The 24264-nt window shown below is 37.0% G+C and overlaps 2 protein-coding genes across 2 annotated transcripts; one reads left to right on the forward strand and one right to left on the reverse strand.

Moving 5' to 3' along the window:
• The first annotated feature begins 8651 nt into the window (after positions 1-8651).
• LOC140767478 (glucose-1-phosphate adenylyltransferase small subunit, chloroplastic/amyloplastic) lies at positions 8652-15531 on the forward strand. The gene is made up of 9 exons (XM_073107404.1): positions 8652-8971; positions 10257-10553; positions 12823-13092; positions 13245-13424; positions 13992-14095; positions 14205-14316; positions 14586-14684; positions 14757-14876; positions 15203-15531. The coding sequence occupies exons 1-9, from the start codon at positions 8723-8725 to the stop codon at positions 15317-15319; spliced, it is 1548 nt and encodes a 515-aa protein (XP_072963505.1). The 5' UTR covers positions 8652-8722; the 3' UTR covers positions 15320-15531.
• Positions 15532-17534: 2003 nt separating this feature from the next.
• Positions 17535-22539, reverse strand: LOC140767466 (probable galacturonosyltransferase 4). The gene is made up of 9 exons (XM_073107390.1): positions 22190-22539; positions 22050-22084; positions 21903-21944; positions 21709-21820; positions 21332-21513; positions 19909-20105; positions 19448-19805; positions 18785-19360; positions 17535-18034 (listed from the first exon to the last, which is right to left on the reverse strand). The coding sequence occupies exons 1-9, from the start codon at positions 22287-22289 to the stop codon at positions 17759-17761; spliced, it is 1878 nt and encodes a 625-aa protein (XP_072963491.1). The 5' UTR covers positions 22290-22539; the 3' UTR covers positions 17535-17758.
• Positions 22540-24264: the final 1725 nt, after the last annotated feature.

Here is a 24264-nt window from a genome sequence, read left to right on the forward strand (position 1 = left end):
TTTTGAAAAAGGGAGATGTATACACATTTAAAACCTTTTCATTTGTAATGGAAGGAGTATCACAAGAAAGAAGGTTACAGAGTACTAAAGGAATTGGGTCATTTGCCCCTATAATACCTCCTCTGTACGATAACCCTTCACTTGGTTAGCTGCTTCTATATTTTCATGGGCATGTAGCCTCTCCACGAGGGATTTTAATAGCTTTCTTGGAATCGGTCTCCACGGTTAGCGTATAATCCTTCTCAATTAGCCCCATGGCCAAATAGATATATAGTTCAGACTTCATCGTGAAGTGTAGACACACTTGGACAAGGCTCCGAAGCAGCCCATATTAGCATACTGTATTTATTCCATCACCACCGTCACCCGTCATCTCCACATTTATCGTAACTTTGCCTATTTTTGCCCTAGTTGAAGTTAGAATCTACAAAGGATATGAATATTAAAAACGTAGATCAGGAAGATATGAAATGAACTTATCTAGTTTCATAATTTTTTGACTACGAAAGAATATTTAACGAATATTTTTCTCTGACCGCGTGGATTAGTTTCCGTATCTGAGCTTGATAGGGTAGCTTAGATCGGTTCATAACAGTGAATAACATAGTTTCCTCACAAAAGCATAGAGTATTCTACAGCCTCTGTGCTTAATCCTATTCCAGTCAATTAAGGACAAACACTAGAGATTTGCAAATTTTATCCTTTGATTCAAGAGACATGAATAACTGTCCAAGCAAGTCAATAAATAGATAGCATTGAATCTAGGCCGTAATAAGAAGGTAATTTGCGTACAACAAATGCGTAAGCTAGTTGTGTCCAACTTTGAATCCAACAAGATCCCTACTGTGTTCCTTGTCATTGACCAGCCCTAATAAAAGTTGAGAAATAAGTATAAAGAGGTACGATGATAATAGATCGTCTTACTGAAAACCTCTATACGATTTTATCCATTCTGTCGGTTTGCCATTGATGATGATGGTGAACCTTGGCGAGCTAATGCATGCCCAAATCTAGGCACACGATCTTGCTAGAAATCCCATGTGCGATAACATGCCCAACATTACCTTCTAACTCACCTGGCCATACACTTTCTCGATGTCCATCTTAACCATCATTATCAACAGCCTACTCTTGTCATAGATAATCAAATGTGCAACCTCCTAAGCCAGCAACATTTTATCTACTCTTGTCATAGATAATCAAAAGTCCACCTGCATTGTTAGTAGCCGGAACATTGTAGTTCTTCTTAATAGGAAGGCTAGAGATAATTCTAGAAGCCTTTTGCGTGCTACAACATGTCTCAGATAAGAAAGCAATGGAAGATCTTGTACCATGGAGGATTTGTTTCAGGTTGTGAATTGTAGGGGCACCTCCACATCCCTTGCAATAGTCTTCACTAGTAAGATGGATGATGAAGCAAGTGGAGGATAGTGGACTTTGCACTTTCCTTTCGGATTGTTAGAGTGCCACAACTTTGGTTCCGGAACCCTAGTAAAGTGTTGATCAAGAGTAGTATTTGACCGTAAGATGAGTTGATTAGGTTGTTGGACTTCATCCTTAGGAATTGTCATTTCAGCACATGAAGTAATAAGCCGCGTCGTGGCCTCCTAAATGGGAGAAACAACGCTGCTCTGATGTTGCTGTACCGTAGGAATCAGAGCAAAAGTGATTGATACAGCAACCAAAAGAAGAAACCATTGGCGTGATAAAAATTTGAGCCTCGAGATGCTGATTATGATGAGCAAATTGATCAAATCGGATGGCTAGAGCCACTGAGGATGAGATAAAGAGTGTAGGGCTTGACGACTTGCGCCTGCTAGGAGAAGAACCACCCCATTCAGAGTTAGACAGTTTTGAGGTGTAACCAATAGTGCCAGAAGCCAGTTCTGTATACCTCGGGTGCAAGAGGGATAGCAACCGATCATGTAAAGGTGGCAAATATTCCAGTCTTATTTTTGTAGTAAGAGAGTGCCGTTGTCCGCATTCCACGAACATGTGCCCTAAGAGCCCACAAAAGGTACATAATGTTGGCAAGCGTTCATATCGGATGGAGATAGTTGCATTCGCCCCATTGAAGAGCTTGGTATTAATCTTGCTAATAAGAAGTTTTGTTAGGTTTACAACTTTTTTGACCCATATATACTTGGCCCATGCAGTCATATCTTCTAGATTATCCATACACCAGATCCTATCTGCTCTACAATGAGCTTCATGGAAGCGATGGACATGAAATTCGGTGGCAACCCATGTATTTGGATCCAAAATTACGAGAAGAGAAGTCCCAAGATGATACCGTTGAACCCGGAGTAAATGGAGCTAAAATAAATAAATCTCACGAGAAGCACCATGAGCCTCCTGCCCATATTATCCATTTATCTTCTTTAGATGGAAAGGTTATGAGATAGGTGTTAATGGCCATCTCTTCTAGCCTAACCCTGCCCTGCCCTCTAGTGACCAGGCTTTGGAGAGAGCTGAGCGCAAACCTTGCAGATTTCAAGTACGATAAGAGAGCAGTTTGCCCGTCAGGCAAATCTTCGATCAACGGTCCGGTAAAAGGCATTTAGAGGATAGATCCATGTAAGGGCTTGAGTCTAGTGGAAGAACGAGATTAGCAAATTTTTGGATCACTTGATTCGCATCATCCATTGTGGGAGAGGGAAACCCTAACATGCACTAAATGATGGAACAAAATTCAAGGCATGCAAAAATGAAGAGATTAGGTTTAGGTTATTATTTGTGAATACGATGTGGTTTAGAAAGGAAGATGGGAAAGGTAGGATAAGGGGAGCTCGAGAAGGTTTATATGGATAATAGTTGTTGTATGGGAGGAAATACGAGAGATAAGGAAGGATGTGGAGGGCAACGGGGGAGAAGCAGGGGAGGAATAACCGGCGAGCATGTAAACACAAAGATGGGGTGCCGGCGAGAAGATCGACGGTGGTTGTCTGGAGGAACCAGGTGAAAACCCTAGGCCCTACGGCCATAGGGAGGAATGACTTATTTAAGTTAAACATATTGAATTTAGGTTATAGAAGGGCAGACTCATTTGTGATCTAAATAGAATTATATAAATTCAAACTTATTTAAAATTAGGATTTAGAGTCAAAGTGTAATAAAATAATTATCATTAGTTTTGTCCACTTCAATGCCTTGACTTTGAGATTTGCACTATGCAATTTCCAATACACTGTGTATCTGTTTATATAAACTTAGCCCATCTAAAGACTACCAACTATTGACAGCCCAATGACTTCTTTAAGATCCTGTGGAGAAAAGTCTCTTTTGAAGAAGTAGGATAAAATAGATTTAGGACCCATCTTGATCTTACCTAAGTGAGGTTATTTATAGGCATTGGTGATAAAAATTTGGTCATTGTCCATAAACGAAGCACAATGATGATCAATAGCTAATCCGAGAGGATAATCAACCGGGCTGGGACTAAATATTTGATCTAGGTACTTAAAAGAATTTATTATTTTTTTAATCGTAGGTGAGAGTTATTGTCGTAGAGAAGACATGACAATGGGATGAGAAGGAATTACCTTCTCATTTCATTGTAACTTATTTACCTCCTATTTAAATGTCATATGCTTCCAAAAATATAATTACCCGGACATTCATTCATTGTAACTCATCTACTAGGATTTGGCACTGTTATTCATAGTTTTCTATCAAAGTGTTATATGTAACTTTAATAATTAAATAAGCAGGGCAACTACTTTATAAACTAAACCTGATTATATTAAACACATATCTATTTAACTTATTCTAATACAATCAATATATTTGATAGAATTTGCACTTTCTTTTTTGAAAAAGGGAGATGTACACACATTTAAAACCCTTTCATTTGTAATGGAAGGAGTATCACAAGAAAGAAGGTTACAGAGTACTAAAGGAATTGGGTCATTTGCCCCTATAATACCTCCTCTGTACGATAACCCTTCACTTGGTTAGCTGCTTCTATATTTTCATGGGCATGTAGCCTCTCCACGAGGGATTCTAATAGCTTTCTTGGAATCGGTCTCCACGGTTAGCGTATAATCCTTCTCAATTAGCCCCATGGCCAAATAGATATATAGCTCAGACTTCATTGTGAAGTGTAGACACACTTGGACAAGGCTCCGAAGCAGCCCATATTAGCACACTGTATTTATTCCATCACCACCAGCATCACCATCATCCGTCATCTTCACCTTTATCATAACTTTGCCTATTTTTGCCTTAGTTGAAGTCAAAATCTGCAAAGGGTCTGAATATTAAAAACGTAGATCATGAAGATATAGAACGAACCTATCTAATTTCATAATTTTCTAACTACAGAAAAATATTTAACGAATATTTTTCTTTGACTGCGCGGATTGGTTTCCCGCATATGAGCTTGATTGGGTAGCTGAGGTCGGTTCATAACAGTGAATAACATAGTTTCCTCAGAAAAGCATAGATTATTTTGCAGCCTCTGTGCTTAATCCTATTCTAGTCAGTTATAGACAAACAACATAGAAGTATTGAATCTAGGCCGTATTTGCAGCCTCTGTGCTTAATCCTATTCTAATCAGTTAAGGACAAACAACATAGAAGTATTGAATCTAGGCCGTAATGAGAAGGTAATTTGTGTACAACAAATGCGTAAGCTAGTTATGTCCAACTTTGAATCCAACAAGATCCCTACTGTGTTCCTTGTCATTGACCAGCCCTGATAAAAGCTGAGAAATAAGTATAAAAGAGGTACGATAATAATGGATCGTCTTACCGAAAACCTCTATGCGATTTTATCCATTCTGTTGGTTTGCCATTGATGATGATGGTGAACCTTGGCGAGCTAATGCATGCCCAAATCTAGGCACACGATCTTGCTAGAAATCCCATGTGCGATAACATGCCTAATACTACCTTCCAACTCACCTGGCCATACACTTTCTCGATGTCCATCTTAACCATTATTATCAACAGCCTACTCTTGTCATAGATAATCAAATGTGCAACCTCCTGAGCCGCCAACGTATTATCCATGATGTTGCGCCCTTTAATGAATGCGACTTATTTTAACCCGACCAACTTAGGGAGTATGTCCTTCAGTCTTCCGACTAACACCTTGGTTATCACCTTGTCTGCTACATTGCACAATGCTATCAACCTATAATCTTGCACCCATAGCCAACAAAAAATAATATATCTAATAGCCTCACCAAAATCTCTCTCCAATTATATGCCAGTAGCAAATGAAAATCTCTATCGAAATCCCGTCCAACCCAAGTGCCTTCTCCTTGGGCATGCTGTTATGGATCGTGTGTCTGTTCTGATCAAGCTCGGATATAGGGAAGCAGCCCGCACAATCGGAGGAGAATATTCTTAAAATATTTTCTCGTAGTTAAAAAATTACGAAACTAGTGGTGATCATTCCATATCTTCTTGATCTATATTTTTTTTATATTCACACCCTTCAAATTCTGACTTTACTTGGGGCAAGAATATGCAATATTGCGGTGAAGATGGAGATGATAGGTGATGGTGATAAAGGTGGTGATAATGGTGATAAAATTGGTGGCACGTGATATTGAAAGGATAAGGATGAGAGGGGAGAAATTGGTCGAGATCCCAAAGAAGAGGGAGAACTCGATAGTTGAGAAGGATTAGAGGTAACCGGCATCGAGATGACACACGATTAGGGCTTAAAAGAGGAGGGAGAAGAGTTAGGGTAGAGAAAAAAGTGAATAAAATTTAATATTCATTCATAATGATCCCCTAGGTTGCCATCCACATCTTAAGAGGCTAACCTAACAAGCAAAACTAACAAATAATAATCCTAGAAACATTACATTCTTACTGATCGTGTTCGAATAAAATCAAGCACATTCGAACACGTAATTCACATTCTGTTGATGCGAACGTATGCAGACGTTCGCACGCATGCGTTCAAACAGGGTCGAGCATATTCGAATGCACAATTTACATTCTCTATTGATATGAACGTATGCAGTTGTTCACAAGGAACGTTCAAACGCAACCTCCCCGCAATCACATGCTCTATACACGAAATGACTCAGTGTAATCCAAATCACATCACATGCTCCATTCGCCGCCTTGATCTCCTCTATGGTAACTAATGTGATTAGGCGTGAGCATCATCCTTAGAGATGTAGGGAGTGTCGACCAACCTTCATTTGCCGGGTTGGGCTCCCCTTTCGATCCCTAGAATTTATGATAGAAGTTAGTGAACTCCATGTTCACCTCTATACCGGTTCATGCACCTAAGAATCATCATCCTTCATGATGTTGAGAATATGGTTGAGTTGCCGGGGGATTGTTGTAAATAGGTCAAAGAATCTGATATTCCTGGCATTTAAGCCTTGATCGTTGCAACTACTTGATGTTGATCTAACAACTGAGAGAGGCCTTCCGGTAGTATTAGCATTTGAAGTTGGCCAATCCATCTTCATCAAGCTATTCATCGGCATCTCTCCTCTCAAGATCAAGTATAAGCTGAGAGGCTTGTTGTAGATTATTTTCTAAGTTGCCCACATTATCCATACTCCACATGCGGAAGGCACTCCGAACTGAGCAAACCTTATGCATGAAGGCATGAAGTTGATCGCCATGAGAGCTTTTAGTCCACACTTTCTCCATTACTTGATCACTATCCTCATAGTCCAGCCACAATAACTCAAATCGGAATGACCAGACTATCTAGCAAGGAGACAAAGGCACCATGAACAAGATCGGAGCATGGTTCAATGTTGAGCCAAGGGGGTGCTCGCCAAGCCGGTGAACATTCACGAGGATCCGATCTAAGTGCACCCAGATATGGCGAGAACTCTTCTGATTATAGCGCCACGTGTATGGTAAGCCGTCATAATCAACATCACGTAACTCTGTCTTCTTAACAAAACTTGCAAAGGCCTCTTGTACTTTGGCCCTGGCTTCACGGAGCAGAAGCTCTTCTTCTTGTGAATAGAAAAGAACGCATTGAAGTCCCTGGCGATGACCCAAGAGGCACATTGAATCCGACCAGGCTTGCAAGTACCCGCAAAGCTCCCTCTACGGCTCAACGAACCACAGAATTTAAAGTTGAATTAATCAAAAGAATTAAAAAAAAAGAAAAAAAAAACTCAGAAGATTGGCTGCTAAGTTAATTGAAAGGTCCGCATCTTACCAGTTCAACCGCCGGATCAGATTGCAGGAAATGCGGTCAAATACACGCTTGCAGCAAGTTCCTGCATGGCTTGCTGCAGACGATCCGGAAAAGGTGATGCAACCGAGATCCTCTCTCCACCGTACACGAGCCGTGCCAAAGGTTGCGTGCGGGCCCCGGCGCACGTGATGGGAACACATGAAAATCTCGCTTCCACCGTCCACTGCTTGACACGTGGCTATCAAGTTGCGGTCAAAGAGTGGCCCCCTCTTTTATTTAATTCATTTCCTAGGTATTTGGAATAAATGAGGGATGTCCTGGAATGCCCCTAATACTATATTTTAATTGCATCATTACCAAATTAATCTCCTACCTTGGTGGCCTATTTATTTATTAATCTTGTTGTTGTGTTCTCAAGTTTGAACGATGTCTCAAATGCATTTTCTAATTTACACCCCACCCTTTGTGTTTATTGTATGAAAGACGCCCTCACGTTTGTAAGACATTCTTTTTTTTTTTTCTCTCTTTTATTATAGTTTTGAGATTTAAAAAATGGTGAAGTTTTATTAAGTTTTTCTATCACATTTGATTAAATTAGATAACAAATTTAAAGATCATTACCCGAGACAAAGTTATAAATTATTAGATAGTTTTTTCAGAGCAATTAAAATAATACCGATCGAATTTTAAATAGCAAAGTTGTAATAAAAGATTATATATGTTCAATATATTTGCTATATTTTAAAAATCTTATCCATATTAAATAAAACTATAGAAAATAAAGTGAATTTATACGGAATAACAAGGAGTAAAATGTAAATTTCCAAAAGAAAAACATGTTTTCCTTTCATTAATTTTTTTTCTAAAAACAAAATATACTCTTTATTTCTACTAAAAAGAAATAGATTCATACGTTCATTGTACTAGGATGTGACGATGAAACGTTACATAAAAAAAGGTTATTCCTTCTACTTTTGGTTAGAGCAATGCATCACTCAACGTGAACTAAAAAGGGAAGTCACGAGAAACGTGAAATAAGTTACCTTTTTCGTTTTAAAATTAATATTTTATTTCTATATTAAAATACATACAATTTACATAAACTACGAGCACAGGAGTATTTCTTTTTTTTTTCCTATTTTAAAATTAATTAATTTTTTCTTTTTGCCCAAATACCTCATCTTAAAGTAAAATGACAACTATGCCTATACTTTCATATTTGGTAATGCTATACATAATAGGTTTACTAATGTTTATATATATTTTTAATCCCGATTATATTAAGTACGAGTGCATTAAGAGGAAACGAAGAGCATTTAGCGTTTCACTTCCCAATAAATATCTTTGGTGGCATGAATCACTATTATTTATTTTATGGAGTGGTCCCCTATCTTTTTTCTATATACGGAATGAAGTCCCCCGAACTCTTTCGAAGAAGGGTATTCTCGTAATTTGAGGCCAATTCCAGCGCCCATTTTTGTGAGGCCACGAAGGTCTTATTTCTCGGATCGCGATAACCTCGTGAACCAACGAGCCGATAAATTACCTCCTCTGTAGTCTCTCTCTCTCTCCAGAGCTCACTCCCAAGCAATGGCGATGGCAGCGAGAATGCCGACGAGCTCTAAATCCCTAATCCCATCGCTGTCGTCTCCTTCTTCGGATCGGAGGAGACCCAAGGCGGCGATGCTATCCTCCTCCTCCCACGTCGCAGGTGAGCGGCTCCTCTTCTCGGCGGCGGCGCTCGGGCGTGGCCGGAGATCGGCCCCCGTCGTAGTATCCCCGAAGGCGGTCTCGGATTCCCGAAGCTCGCAGACATGCCTCGATCCCGACGCCAGTCGGGTGAGTTCTTGCTCTGTGCTATCCGAATTTTGAGGAAATTCGAGTTTAGTGATCTTTTTGAGATTTTTTTTGTGGTTTCCCCTACGATCATGACGTGGATTTGGTCGATTTGGTAGAAATGTGCTGCCTTGCGGAGTAATCTGGGTTTTTGAGATGCCGTTGCGCTAAAAAGTTTGATATTTTATTTTTTGCTGTTTGGAATTTAAGTTCCGGTTGGGATCAATGGTTTTTGCTGATGACATCGAAATTACTTTTAGTAAATTCGTTTTCAGCTGTCTGATGTTTAAATGATTGATACTGAACAGAAGCTACTGCCAGAATGCAGTAAAAGATATATAATTGCGGTTGATGAAATCTTAGTTTTGGATGTATTTCGATGTTAGATTTTGATCTGTGTAGATCTTAGAAGTAATTATGAGTCTTAAGTAAGATTTTTTTTCACCACTAAAATAAGTGATCCAGAACCAGTGTTGCAGATGCCAAGGTATACCTTGCTTAATTTAAAAGAAAGTTACTCATCTGGCATGGTTGAAAGGCTTATTAATTATCATATTACGATTGGAATATCTAAAAATGGTTGCCAAATTGTTTTATATAAGTTTTTGGCCTGATGTAAACAAGTCCAGGATAGATGGGACATCGATGACTGTATTAATTAAAAGAATTCGTGTAGTTCTAATTAAGATATACAGAAATCGATCTAATTTATTATATCCCTTCTTTTTAATGTTATCTTGAAGACTAGATGATACTCTTCTTGTTAACAAAAAAGATCTCTTGAAAAGTAAACTTACACGTTGGCTTCCCAAGTTAATACTTCTTTTACATAGTTCCATCCCTAACAAGATCGGAAGATTTTACATGATTAGGGCATCTTCCCTTTTGTATCCTATGGCAGCAAAGGATGGACCCCTATCCAGATTATTACACAAGCCGGCATGTGTTCGTAATTCAAGGCAGACATCTGATTACAACTCTACAATTTATCTGCCTGTTGAACTCGTACATTCTCTGGATTTAGGTTAGAACATTGTAGACAAGTTGTTGATCTGAATCCTATATTCATATAACAAAAGCACAAAATGTTCGTTTAATGTATGGTCTCTGCATTCACTAGTTTCGTCATGCTTACCACATGAAAGTACTATCCATAAATTCATTGCTTCTTTTTACAGAAAGTATCAATGGATGTTTTTTGAACCGTACTTCTGATTTTAGCTGCTAATAACTGATTGAAGCTGCACTACAGAATATATCAAGGGATGTTTTTTGTTTTTCCTTGTAGAGTGTTTTGGGCATAATTCTTGGGGGTGGAGCTGGGACACGGTTGTATCCTCTAACAAAGAAGAGGGCAAAGCCAGCAGTTCCCTTAGGTGCCAACTACAGGCTGATAGATATTCCTGTCAGCAACTGCTTGAACAGTAATATTTCAAAGATTTATGTGCTGACACAGTTTAATTCTGCTTCACTCAACCGTCATCTATCACGAGCTTATGGAAGTAACATGGGTGGATACAAGAATGAAGGTTTTGTGGAAGTTCTTGCTGCACAACAGAGTCCAGAGAACCCCAACTGGTTTCAGGTATTACATGGGTAGCACAAAAATATTTTCTATTCTCAACACTAGTGCACCCAATTAATTCACTGATTATAGGACATATAAACCTAACTTTAAAGAGAATTTTGTGGTTGACATAGTCTTTTAACTCCATATGTTCATATTGATATTTCTTTGGGGTTCAAGCTATCTCATCTTCTTTATACATGGGTTATGTACTAAAATAGCTATAACCCACTAAACAATGTGTAGTCAATGGTCACGCTCTAGAGCCAAAGATGGCATGTTTGATCCTGTTGTTAGAGGATTTGTCGTCTGAACCGTTCCCCAAAAATTCCATGATAATGTAAGTGGCAACAAATTTGAGCAATATAGAGGGCCCAAGGTCACCAAGATAATACGAAATGAAGTACTTCTTTGTTATATTAAACCTATAATACTCAGTGCAGCAAACATAACTTCATACATTATACGAGTTCAAACCCTGATCATGCTTCATCTATCTAATGCTTCATTACTTCAACAAAATTAAGGTTGCAGGTTGTAAAACTGAGTCCGCAAATTCAGGCTTAAGTTGCTGTAGTCTGCTAGCAGGAATAATTTGTTTTGGTACTGAAGCAGCTTTGAAGCTTTTGGGAACCTCATTCTGCTTTGTTTTCTTAGCCTCTTAACAAATTCCTGATCTTATGCACCATACCATATAGGAAAATTATACTGTCATAGGCTACCACACGATGAACTGGTGCATTTGATTCAAGTAGTGCAAGAGATAAAAGAAAAATGTAAAAGAAAATACTCTGAGATGTTGTTTTTCATGTTTAAATTATAGAGAACCAATGAAATACATGCATTCCATAGATATATATATATATATATATATATATATATATATATATATATATATATGGAATTGGCTTTATTGATTTGACACTCAATGGTACCAGTGGAAAATCAAAGACATCCCAATTTTCAGAAACATCCTATATGATCTAAAGATTAAAATTGTCTCGGAGCTACCAGCCTAAAATGCGGCACCTGCATAGCGACCACATATGTGGTTGCTTTTCCTTCTCTATCCCACAAAGGGTTAGGCTGCATAGGACCTCCACATGACTTGTTGGAGTCAATATGTTAAATTTTTAACTACAACTTTTACTAGCCTTGCACAACAAATTATTGTAAAGAGAGGGGTTTCTATCTTTCACATTTATCATTTAGGTCTTCTATTCTTTTGCATATTATGTATCATTTTAATGATTACTAATATTGAGCTTACATGCATCAGCATTTGTGCCTTTGTACTGCATATATGCTATGCAATCCCTTGGCCACCTGCATATGGTGGCCACCTTTTAGAGCATTGCTATGTACCAAGTGTCCTCTTGATATCTCCTTCCTAAGCATCAAATGCATGCAAAATGGATAGCAAGAATTTCTAGAATGCATACAAATGTCATAGCATATCTTATATGTTCGTAAGGTTTACACATCGATGCTTTTTGTCTGAACCAAAATTCAATGGGACTGGATGCTTCTAGACTAATGTTGATGATTGAAACAACATATCCACCATTAAGGTTATCCATTTCACATCACTTGCTGCACAGTTAATTGAATTCAATTGTATAATTTCATACACATCTTCATTGATTCAGATCACAATAAGTGGAATGGCCAATATGAAATTCTCAATTTTGACCTTCCTTCAATAGGGATGGTGTTCAATTTCTATAAATAAAAGTCTTATCTTAAATCTTTGGAAAATTTGCATATAACATCCTATCTTTTAACGAAATTGTAATTTACATCTTATATTTTCACTAATTACAAATCAAGTTCTCTAATTTAGCAAATATATCCAAAAAACAGTATGAGTTAAATTTGAACTAAAGCAATGAGAATATTATATTAAGTAAAAATATTTTATTTCTAAAATGACTAAATTTTTTTTTTTAAAATGACTCAAATGTCCTTAGTATGACTTGATTTGATTAAATTTAACTAATAAATCTAACAACATGGTGTTTTCTACATATATTCGCTGAATTATAGGGTTTGATTTACAAATAGTGAAAATGTAAAGTGTAAAGTATAATTCTTAATTCTTCTCTCTCCCACTCTGTGTATGTATGTGCATGTGTGCTTATGAATTTTTTATTCAGCTGTTGGTCACTTGATCCTTAAGTATAAGTCATTTCAAACACAACCAAATTCTCTCTCAGTAGAAGCTATATTTCTGTCATATTGAGACCTTCATAGCTAATTGCATTTTTTTCTGAATTGTGTTTTGCAGGGCACTGCTGATGCTGTAAGGCAATATCTGTGGCTTTTTGAAGAGCACAATGTTATGGAATATCTAGTTCTTGCTGGAGATCATTTATACCGAATGGATTATGAGAAGTTTATTCAAGCACATAGAGAAACAGATGCAGATATCACTGTAGCTGCATTGCCAATGGATGAAAAACGTGCAACAGCTTTTGGCCTAATGAAAATTGATGAAGAAGGGCGCATAATTGAATTTGCAGAGAAGCCTAAAGGAGAGCAGCTAAAAGCAATGAAGGTAAGAACAATTTAAGAAGATTTGAGATATTTGTGAGGATAGTATGTCATTAAGTTGTTTTAATACTTGTAGCTCATTCTTCCCATGCAACAGATAAGGATCTAACAAATGGTCCATCATGATATCCTTGTTTCAATTTCTCTATCTTGCAGGTGGATACCACTATATTAGGCCTTGATGACGAGAGAGCAAAAGAGATGCCTTACATCGCCAGTATGGGTATCTATGTGATTAGCAAAGATATAATGTTGCAGTTACTTCGTGACAAGTTCCCTGGGGCTAATGACTTTGGAAGTGAAGTGATTCCTGGTGCGACAAATATTGGGAAGAGAGTACGTACAGTAGTTTGTATGCTTTGTTTCTGCATACTTCTATCACTACTCTTTATTTAGAAACCTGTCATTTACATGTTCAGGAAGGACAACAGTTTATGGCAAAATAGTTTGCTTTTGTGCAGCAAGAAGTTGTATCATTATTTCTTTAGATGTTGATAATCATGTACATTCTGATTTCATAGTTCGACTCATGTAGCAGATGTTAGATTTCTTTTGTTATTGTGTTATTTGGCATTTAAAATATTTGTTCCTATCTCTGCTAAAAAGAAAATCTTAGATATTCGCTCAATTGACTGGGCTTTTCAATTGGATACTGCTACCACTAATCATTTTGAAACCTCTCAGTTAGATGTTCGGGAAGTCCAAAAGTACTTATAAAATTTTAATTTCCTATATTGTCTTAATTTGAGTGGCCTAAACGATATGGCAATGTAATTTGCTTTTAAGCATCAATAAGTTGTAGCATTTAGACTATTAACTCCAACTTTTATGTACTGGTTGTTGTTGAAAAGTCCCATTTTTTGGCATCTAACTTCAGATACTCGTGCACATAAACATTTACAGGTACAAGCATACTTGTACGATGGTTATTGGGAAGATATTGGTACCATCGAGGCATTTTATAATGCAAATCTGGGAATAACAAAAAAGCCAGTTCCAGATTTCAGGTAAATTTCTTAGATGGCTTCCTGGAGAACTGTGTTTTGTAATAGATCATGTGACTTAGCTCTGTTAGTTCTGACCTAGCATTAACAAAAATCTGGATTATGTACGCAGCTTTTATGATCGTTCAGCTCCAATTTACACACAAGCTCGATATTTACCACCTTCTAAGATGCTTGATGCGGATGTCACTGACAGTGTTATTGGTGAGGGATGTGTGATTAAAGTAAGTTGATTTTGCATTACTTCTGTAGTTTTAGTTGTACCATAGATAAATTCTTTTATATCTGCTAAGCCTTTTTATCTTTTTAGGGCTATTCTATGTAGATCATTATCTTAACTCTGAATATGAATGCTGTATTATTACTAGCTTATATATTCTTATATAGATACTTAACTTATCTTCAGTTTCATTTTCACTCTTTTAGTACAATTAATTCTGCTGAATACAATTTGAGACAAGACATGTATAATATTATCTTTTCTTGCTTGAAGAATTGCAAGATTCACCATTCTGTGGTCGGGCTCCGTTCCTGTATCTCTGAGGGTGCAATAATAGAAGACTCGTTACTCATGGGAGCTGATTACTATGAGGTACTGCATTCACAAATTTCAAACAAGCAATAACACAAGGCTGTTGATTTATGTATCATTGTTTGTTGCCAGACTGATGCTGATAAGAGGTTCCTAGCTGCAAAAGGTAGTGTTCCAATTGGCATCGGGAAGAATTCTCATGTCAAGAGAGCTATTATTGATAAGAACGCTCGTATCGGAGACAATGTCATGGTAATCCTGCAGCACAGTGCTTAGTTCTGCTATTTCTAAATTTGTTTGTTTGATATTCATGGTTTCTGTGTAAGAAAAAAAAACCTCTTTTCTATTTTACAAATGGAATTTTTTTTAAACTTTGGCGTTTATAATCATCTAAAGTAGTTCTGATAATAAATCATCATAAGTTTTTCTTTTTCACCTGTAATTCATATGATCCCCTATTGCAGTAGTGAAGCCTCTTTTCCCATACACTGCATCCCATCTGATTCGCTAATGAACTCTGGCATGCTTGATAAATAGATGTTAAATGACCCACTCTAATGGCTCTTTTGCTATTCCAGATCATCAATACTGATAATGTGCAAGAGGCAGCAAGGGAGACTGATGGCTATTTCATAAAGAGTGGTATTGTCACGGTAATCAAGGATGCGTTGATCCCTACTGGGACTGTCATATGAGCTCAGCTTTAGCACCATGTAAATAAGGCGGCTCCGGCTCTTTTCACCTTTTCTAGGTATATGTAACTAGTTTTGTTTTCGTTCTAGCTTATGGTGCTTTGATGTAAGGAGGACCTGAGTGCGGCCTCTTTCAGATTCACCTGTTCTTTCTACTATGTAATAAGGCTTCTGACTTTATTTTGCATGGTATCAAGTTTAATGTTGGTTATGAAGTGCCTTGAATGTGAATCATGTGACTTAGCAAAATGCACACTAAAACGAGAGCATTATAAAGATCTGTTACAGACTTACAGTGTGCAAAAGGGTATATGCTCTTGATTGCTATGTGGCTACTACCATTAACAATCCTGGTCAATTGAAATGATCCTTAGCCTCTGACAATCTTCTGCAATGTAGTGTTCTTCCACATCTCTGATATATGTGGACATTATTCCATGCATGCTTGTTATTTTGCTAGTACATAGTTGCATTTGTGCTTTTGAAGCTATGTAGCTCCATAGTATTCATCTATCTAATCTATGTAGTGATGTAAAGATTTACAAAGCTTCTAATTAGGATTTAACATTTTGATCTGTAGAGCTCTTTCTTTCAGTAGGTTATTATTGCCATCTCCAACCTTCTCTTGTTGTGTTCAGAGTTCTGACAGTATCACATGAACATCTTTATCCTTCAAGGAAGTGAAGTGAAAGATGAGATGAATTGGATGTGCATGATGATGTTGATGATATCCAATCAAAGGAATAATAATATTATTTTCTTCTCTGCATGGAAGGACCAAACTGCCCACTCAAATGGTGAGATTGTGTGATTACTAATTAGACAATTATTGATTTCGTCAAACTTTTCTTCAACTTATTATGAACTATGGGGTTTTCTTTGGAACTCCATGATCTATTAATTGAATTTGGCAACCCCAAAACCACAGAAAGAACCCAAAAAAAAAAAAAAACTCTCGAAAATTGTTAATCTACTTCTTAGAAAATAAACAAGAACTATCACAGATTTGAAAGGCATTACATATCAAGAAGGGAGATGAAAAGGTAATAAAACAAAGGATTAAATATCTTTTACCATTATGCACTTATGTCTAAAATTATTTTATCCCTACCTATATTTAGAAAGTTTTAAACTAGTTCGTATACTTATAATTAAAATGGGGTCGTTAATTTTTTCATTAAAATTAACTGAAAGGTACTAAAATAACTAAATATACTCGTATCATGTTTGTTAGAGAAAATATGCAAGTCTTTGAGATACCGCTACAAAATGATTAAAATAGTCACGACACTCGGTCTTACTTTAGTCATAAATATAAGAACTTGTTTGAAATTTTTTTAAATACATGAGGTAAAATAATTTGAGCATAAATACATAATAATAAAATATACTTAACCCTAAAAGAGTAAAAATAATAAATAAACCTTTATTTGGCGATCATGCACACCTCATTACCTCCAACGGCCAGATTACTCCTCGCTAAAATCACATTTTAGTCTCAACTCGTCTGTGTGCCCATTCAAAATCAAAATTCAAAGCCAATGAGAACAGTTAATTTAAGACAAAGCTAGTAAATTAATCAAATTATCAGAATTACATGGATCATGCTAACATTTCCTGCTGGTTAAACAGAATAATGAAGAATAACAGTTGTTTATGTTTAGAATAGTTGACCTTTTATATTTCCCCTAAATAACTCTTCTAAGTCGGTTTTCAAATAAATAACCTGGTAGGTGAATTTTGTAATATATAAGCTTTAAGTTAGTGAATCAACATTTTATATAAGAAATATTCTCTTAATACAGTGCACTAAGGCACAGTGATTATGTGGCAAAAACTCACCTAGAAAGGTATTTCTATTTCTTAGAAAACTTAAAAAAGGCCAAAAATTCTTTGGTTATTTGGTTCCATGTAATTGAAGAAACATACGTATACACAGACTGCAATTTGAAAATCAATTCTTGGTTTATAAATCTCATAGTATATCATTTCCAATGGCCACATACACTAATTCTTATGCAGCATCTTGACATCCGCTTGCTTCAATTAACTGGATGTCAACCACAAATCTCAAATTTTGATGGAAAGGAAAGGAAAGGAAAGGAAAGGGAGGAGGATCCAAAGTTTTCACTTAGCTGACAGTATCTAGACACGAACTCAAAAGGCCTTTTCCACTTCTTTCAACAATAACAAAAGATAAAAGAAAGAATAACCCACATAATGGAACTTACTGATTGAGATTTAGTACTGAAGAATGAGTGCAACTGCAGTTCCACAGTAGGGCACAAAACAAGTGAGTAGGAAAAGCTACACAAATTATATGCCTACCAAATAGACAAATAGCAAATCAAATAATCAACTAGACTACAAAGAGCAGAGGGCACCAAACAACAACTGGGGTGTGGTAACATAGTCGAAAAGATATCAAGATACCATCTCCCTTTATGGACTGATATTGCAGTCCCGTAGATAAACCTGGTCGTAGTTTACATATTTCGACCAGTACTTGCGGTACTTAGGCAAGGCAATCTCCAACCAAGGCTTCATGTTTCCATTGTAATGGATGACTGCAGCCCGTTCAATGTCCTTGGTGTTTACATGCGGATTATAGCCGAGACCAAGCACATGCCATGATCGGTCGAGGGGGAATGTACGGTTCCAGAATGTAATCAAACCAGCTGGAAGGGTTCCCAACTTCCACAGCAATCTGTCATGATTCTGCAGATAAAACATATAGTGGGAGATAAACATGAGACATTTTAATGGAAGGTCCACATAGAATGATTCAAAAGACATGAGAAAAGGAGAAGGCAGACATGGATAGTTTTAGTAATGCTGAAGAATTTATGTTTCTCTATCTTTTCTGGAAACACAAACATCCCCGAATAAGATATAGCGATATTGTATATTAAAAGCATTAAGATCTCCTTCACTTCAGAATTATGATATAATATCTATAAATTTTTGGTCATGCTAGGTGAAATAGTATGCTGAATGAGAATACAACTATAGAAGGTAATGCAATTCAAAGCAATATTATACTTTATAACAGCTAAGTGGATTTTGTTCAAACAATTGAAACTTTCTGACAAAGATTCTGAACCCATAATTCTCATGAAATGACCCAGGACTCACATAATTATTGCAATTGAATTATGGTAAAGAAGAAAGTGGCAATGCATTTTTTTTTCCAAGCAAAATTGGTGCAAGATAGAATTTCAAGTGTTAAACAAACTGTATGCATATCATTTTAAGTCAAAGGTTCAGTAAATTGGGGCAAAATTATGTATATGTTATTTGTTATCATATTTTTGCATATATTCATTTTCAGATAAAAGTAAAACTGGATGATACTTAGCTTTGTACAAAGATATGAGGAAAGCTACAGTGAAGCCCAATTATAAATGCAAAAGCCAGACAACCAAATTAAATTATGACATTGCAAGAAACATGATGATTGTATCTTACGAGCTTCTGCCAGGAGTGGTAGACTTCGGTTATCCTTTGTTTCCTCCATTCAGCCAAATCAAATATATTCATTCCATATGCCCACCCACAAGAGCGAGGGTCAAAATTTTTGGCAATAAGTGGATTAGAGAAGTTTAGATACCGATCAAAACGGTGGAAGCTTTCTCCACAAGTTTCAACTGCACCATTCACCTTCCCTTTCAGATCAACCATCCAAAGGCCACTGAGGTCCTTATGTACTACAACATCATCATCTAAAAATACCACCTTGTTGAGCTTTGGAAATATCTCAGGTAGGTAGAATCGCAGATGATTTAGGATTGAAAGATACTTTGGGTTTCGGTACTTCAAGTTTGTGTCAGAGCCTCCACGATGAGTTTTAAAATAATAGTCGATCATAGATTGTGACCCAAGTTGTTTCAGTACGGGACTATAGCTAGCGTTAAGCCATGTAAACTCTTCAATATTTTGAACTTGTACTGTGGCTTTTCCAGGAGGATTAGCTAGGAACCACATCCTCATAGCGGCATAATTGAGTCTATCAGTCACTATGTGGAAAACATGATTTGAAGGATTCTGCAGGAAAAAGACATTAACGTAATCATTAAATATTCCAAGAGTCAATAACTCACAAGAAAATCTGGTGATATTTAAGCAGCCTGCCTTAGCATTAAGCACAGTTGAATTAACAACCACGGCTGTTGCCAATATGTTATCTGAGAACAAGGCATAGTGATATAGATTGGGGTCTTCAATTTTCCCTTGGTTTGGGAACTGCTGCTGACCAGGGTTCAGTGCAAAGTACTCAGTAGAAAGCCTCAAGGGTAGGCAATGAAGACCTTTGGGAAGGGTCTTAGCTGCAAGTTGGGTTAGAAACAACGTCTGCTTCTTATGAATTCGTAACTGGTCCTCAGCAGAGTGAAGCATAGCACGGAGCTTCTTAATGACACCAGCACAATCGTCTTGGATTTGCTTGCCCTTAGCCAATGTCTGTTCCATTGCCGTCAGTTTCTCGTAGGCACTAAATTAGTCAGCATAAAATAAATGATCAATACACTGAGAATTAGAAAAAAAAAAAATCGTTAACCTCGAGTTATTGCACACAGGCCAACTATCCCACTTACTTCCTGGGTAGGTCTGAGTCCTTCGATGCATCACCAAGTGTTCTTTGGATATCCCTTATACGTCCTCGCAATTCCCTGATAAAGTGAGGATTTGTTCGAGTGGCACCAAGGCCAAGGTAGACTTTTGCTCTGATCAATTGATCCCTAAGAAGCCGAACTCTAGCATCAGGCATTGATTGCATGTCTGATTTATTTTCCTGCAAAAAAATGACATGTAAGCAGCTAGAGCAAATGATAAAGTAACATCAGTCAAACACCAGAGGTCACAATAGTTGCGAGATTATGTTGTTACTTCACTCGGTGAAAGTAGCATTTTATGTCAATTCTTGCAGTACACCTAAAACCTATTCAAAACTAATAGGGAAACTTACAAAATACCCCCATGGTCTCCATGACCCCATATGATAGTGACATCAGGCTAGTAGAAAGTATACAAAATTTATTGAAGCAGCCATCCAAATAAAAGAGCATCAAGACAAAAAATGAAATTGGCAGGTACATGCATAAGGAAATGCATTCCGTAATGAAACCGACAAGACCAATCACATTCACAAACTATATGATGATGCTTCAATTCTCTTTGAAGGATAGCCATGAAAGATATATCTCCTCTAGTTAACATTAGTAACGTCTTCCCAGCTAATCCAGCAATCTCTGAAGTTTCCACTAACCCAGTGCCATTACCCAAGGAACAGAAAAAAATATAAACACTGAGTAGGTCATAAAATACGTTGATAAAAATTATTCCATAAAACATGAGCTGAAAATAACTCCTAATTTTGATGACCTCAATGGGATTGTCATAACTACTGACTCCAAAATGTATTACCCACCAATAAAGCAATAACAGTCACTTTCTTGCAGGCCTCTTCTATTCATGCAAAGGAATCATTACAACTGAATACTCCAGGCCATTAGGCTAGATGACTAAACAGAGCAACTGAAATGCATCTAAACACATGCATGCATAATAATTATACAACAAAATTGGGACTTACTCTACCATTAGTTAACAAGCACATAACAGATAAACAGAGTTGCATGCCACAATCAGAAAATGAAGCATGTCACAATCAACCCACATGAGCAAACTGACAATGTGAAATTTCCAACCTGTCAGCATGCTAATTTTCAAAATTAATAAATTTTCACTACATTTCACAATAATACACTGCAGGCAAAAAGATATTTGGGAAAACTTCCATAACAGAAGTTGCACTAAAAAAAAATTGACCAATCCAGAGAAGTCAGTGTCCACTGGTGTATGTCCTCAAGATGTTCAATTTCATAGATCGTGTTCATTGATCTATTACAACTAGTTCTACTACAGCTAGTTATTGAAAAAATGCCCAAGTTTGCCTAATAATTTAGACGCTAGGTAATCCTAGGATTAACCAGATTTCCATATGAATAAACAAGATACCTCTTTCTGCCGGAGAGTATCCTTGATCTCTTTATCTGAATTCAGTTTCCCCATGCCATTGTTGTCTGTTGCCTTACCAATCACTTGTTTGATCACGCCCCCCGACTCTGTCCGAGTCCCTTCATCTGTGGCTTCGGACAGTACCCTGCTCTTGTGCTCTCCAGATCCCCTTAATGGCAATCCTGTAAATAAAGTGATGACCACCAGTCTTAACTCACCGAGATTATATAATCGTAAAGTAAATCCTACCACTCAATTTTGTTCTGATTCTAAGTTCGGAACTTAAAGTTTTAAGAAAAAGCTGACGCCAAGTCCAAAACTTTAGTTCCAAAAACAAAAAGAAAAAAGTGCAAGGAAAAAGAAAATTCCATCTTTACCTCTCACTGTTGCCGATCTACTGTCCAATTGAGCCGCCGAAACGTGACCTGAATTGATCCGGTTATCGAAATACACAATCCCAATTGGTTCTTTTACAGCATCCATTGATTCCTAAGCACAATCCAATAACTAACTCAGTCTACTAATAACATACAAATTGCACAAAAATCATAAAATTTTAATAGAAAACTACCTGAGGAAGCACATTTAGTTTCTCCATCTCGATACCGTGACCCTGCATTTCTCAGTCCAGAAAAGAAAAATCAAGAAATGGACAAATTCTCTCAACAATCTCCCAAACGAAACCAGAAAAGGACCAAATCCAACTCAAATTACTCACCACATTCGAAAGTTCGTCAAGGAAATCACCATGTTCTGCCAAAAAGAAAAGAAAGACAAAAGAAAAAAAAACAGATAAGCACGAAATTTGCACATAAAAAAAATCCGATCTTCGCACTTCTTCGGGAATCGGGAGCTCACGGATGGAATCAGCGGCATTGGAGAGGCGATCGGTGTAGAGAACAAGGGGTGCGAGAACCGTGAGGCAGAGCAAGACCAGCACCGGCTTCCTCCTCACCATCTTAGCCTCTCACCGGAAGCCGCTCATCCCCCACTCAAATCTAACCGGAAAACCGCCTTTCCCACACGAATGATGGGAATTTGGGGCGAATTCGACGTCAAAAACTGCTAGATTTCGATGGAGAACCACTTTTTCATCGGAAAAGGGAAGCAGCTTCCGGGATTTCCTCTCACTTTCGGAGTTTTCCTAGAGAGGGAAAGAGTTAGAGAGAGAGAGAAGAAGGGTAAAGGGCGATAGGGTTGTCTCTAATTCTCTACCTGTCGTCCATTTTCTTAAACGGTGACTGTCACATGTGATGATAAATATACCCCCGTCTTTTCTGAAGGGGCACTCCTTTTCCCTTTTACTATTTTACCCTTGCCTGAGAAACAATTACCGCAAAAAAAAAAAAAAGAATTAGAGAAATTTTTAAATAACAACCTACATTTTCTTTTCTTTTTATTAACACCCCCACCAGATGAGAAACTTATCTCCATATCTAATCACCAAAATTTATTCCACCAAAGGGTCATTTGGGTATTTTAAAAATTATATTAATATTTTTTTATTGATATTCTTCTATTTAAAAATAATTAGATTTAGTTAACTCAAATTATCATATGAAAACTATAAGAAAAAAAAATAGAGATCACTTTACAAAATCATCCTAGACGTAGTGCTTAAATCAGAAAATTACGAAAATATAGGGAGTTATTTATAAATCTTTTAAATGTTTCCCTATTATTTATGGAGAAGCTACACATCATTTTCCAAGTTAATTTAATTGATAATTTCCTAGGGTTTCGGGTAACCAATAAAGTATTTTAAAAATCAAATAAAATTTATATGAATTCTAATTTATTTTTTTATCTTTTGTCCTCTTGATCTAAATAAATAATAAGTTACCAAGTTGGAAGTTTGGTAGCTAACTAAATTAACGTCAGTCCAGTTGCACATAAAACAATTAGCGCACAGTAGTAGTCTGGGACAGTAGTTATTAATTTGTTGGCCTACTTTGGGTCCCACGACCTGCTCCAATTTGTAAGGGCCCCATCACGGGCACTAGTTGGTCCCACGTCCTGGTCCCAATCTTTATCTGCTATTGAATAAATATAGCCGCATGAGACAAGATTATTTTTTATTTTTTATTTTGGAGAGGAAGTAAATAAGAATACTTCGGTTGATGGACTCAATCAAGGTATCAAAACTGAAGAGATTACAAAGATGGTGGTGGAGCTACTCAGCAGGTCACACTAGCAAAACCTCAAGGCTTTTTGGCCTTAGTGCAGCCCAGTCAGTCCCTCGATTACCCTCCCTCGAAATATGGCCAACCTTTACCTTTCGAAATCTATCCAAGAGAGCCGCACAATTCGTCAAGAGCCCCTGAATGCACTAGGGCTAGCTTTTCGCCTCTATAAGAGGTGCACCTAGGGCTAGCCTTTCGCCTTTATAAGAGGTGCACCAGCTCTAAAGAGTCCAGTATGAGACAAAATGTAGGGGATGATTGTGGAATGAGAGAGTCCCACACACATATATATATATATATTCTTTTTTCTTTTTACTCTATAGGACAAGGAGCTACGGTGGTTTATCGAAGATTTTATAATATAATTATATTTAAATTTTTAAATTTTTAAATTTGGCCTATCAAATTAATTATATATTTTTATAACCCATATAATTTATATATATTGTCCACACTAAAATTTATTAGTATAAGTGCATATCTCAGTGCTCAAATTATTATCTCTAAAATCATATGGCCTCTCATTTTTTTCTTTGATTGTGATTAAAATTTATTGGATGCACATAATTAACACATTGACACACAATTAGGATATCAAGTAAGCTCGATTAAAGACATTGGTGAGCATCCAAAGGCGACCCATTAAATCTCAATTCATTTTGATAATGTACGAGCCAGACCACTAAGGGAATTTGGATTTAGTATAGAAAAAAAAAAGATGGATCTATGTCATACACAAGTGGATGATCC

Source organism: Typha angustifolia, chromosome 9, assembly GCF_048772165.1.
Source record: "Typha angustifolia cultivar Huaian chromosome 9, ASM4877216v1, whole genome shotgun sequence".
NCBI lineage: Eukaryota > Viridiplantae > Streptophyta > Magnoliopsida > Poales > Typhaceae > Typha > Typha angustifolia.

Coding starts and splice junctions, on each gene's coding strand:
- LOC140767478 (XM_073107404.1), top strand. CDS start 8,723: ATGGCGATGGCAGCGAGAATGCCGACGAGCTCTAAATCCCTAATCCCA. Junction 8,972..10,256: donor TCGATCCCGACGCCAGTCGG/GTGAGTTCTTGC, acceptor TTTTCCTTGTAG/AGTGTTTTGGGCATAATTCT. Junction 13,425..13,991: donor CGACAAATATTGGGAAGAGA/GTACGTACAGTA, acceptor AAACATTTACAG/GTACAAGCATACTTGTACGA.
- LOC140767466 (XM_073107390.1), bottom strand. CDS start 22,289: ATGGTGAGGAGGAAGCCGGTGCTGGTCTTGCTCTGCCTCACGGTTCTC. Junction 22,085..22,189: donor CAATGCCGCTGATTCCATCC/GTGAGCTCCCGA, acceptor TCTTTTTGGCAG/AACATGGTGATTTCCTTGAC. Junction 19,806..19,908: donor GACTCAGACCTACCCAGGAA/GTAAGTGGGATA, acceptor TGACTAATTTAG/TGCCTACGAGAAACTGACGG.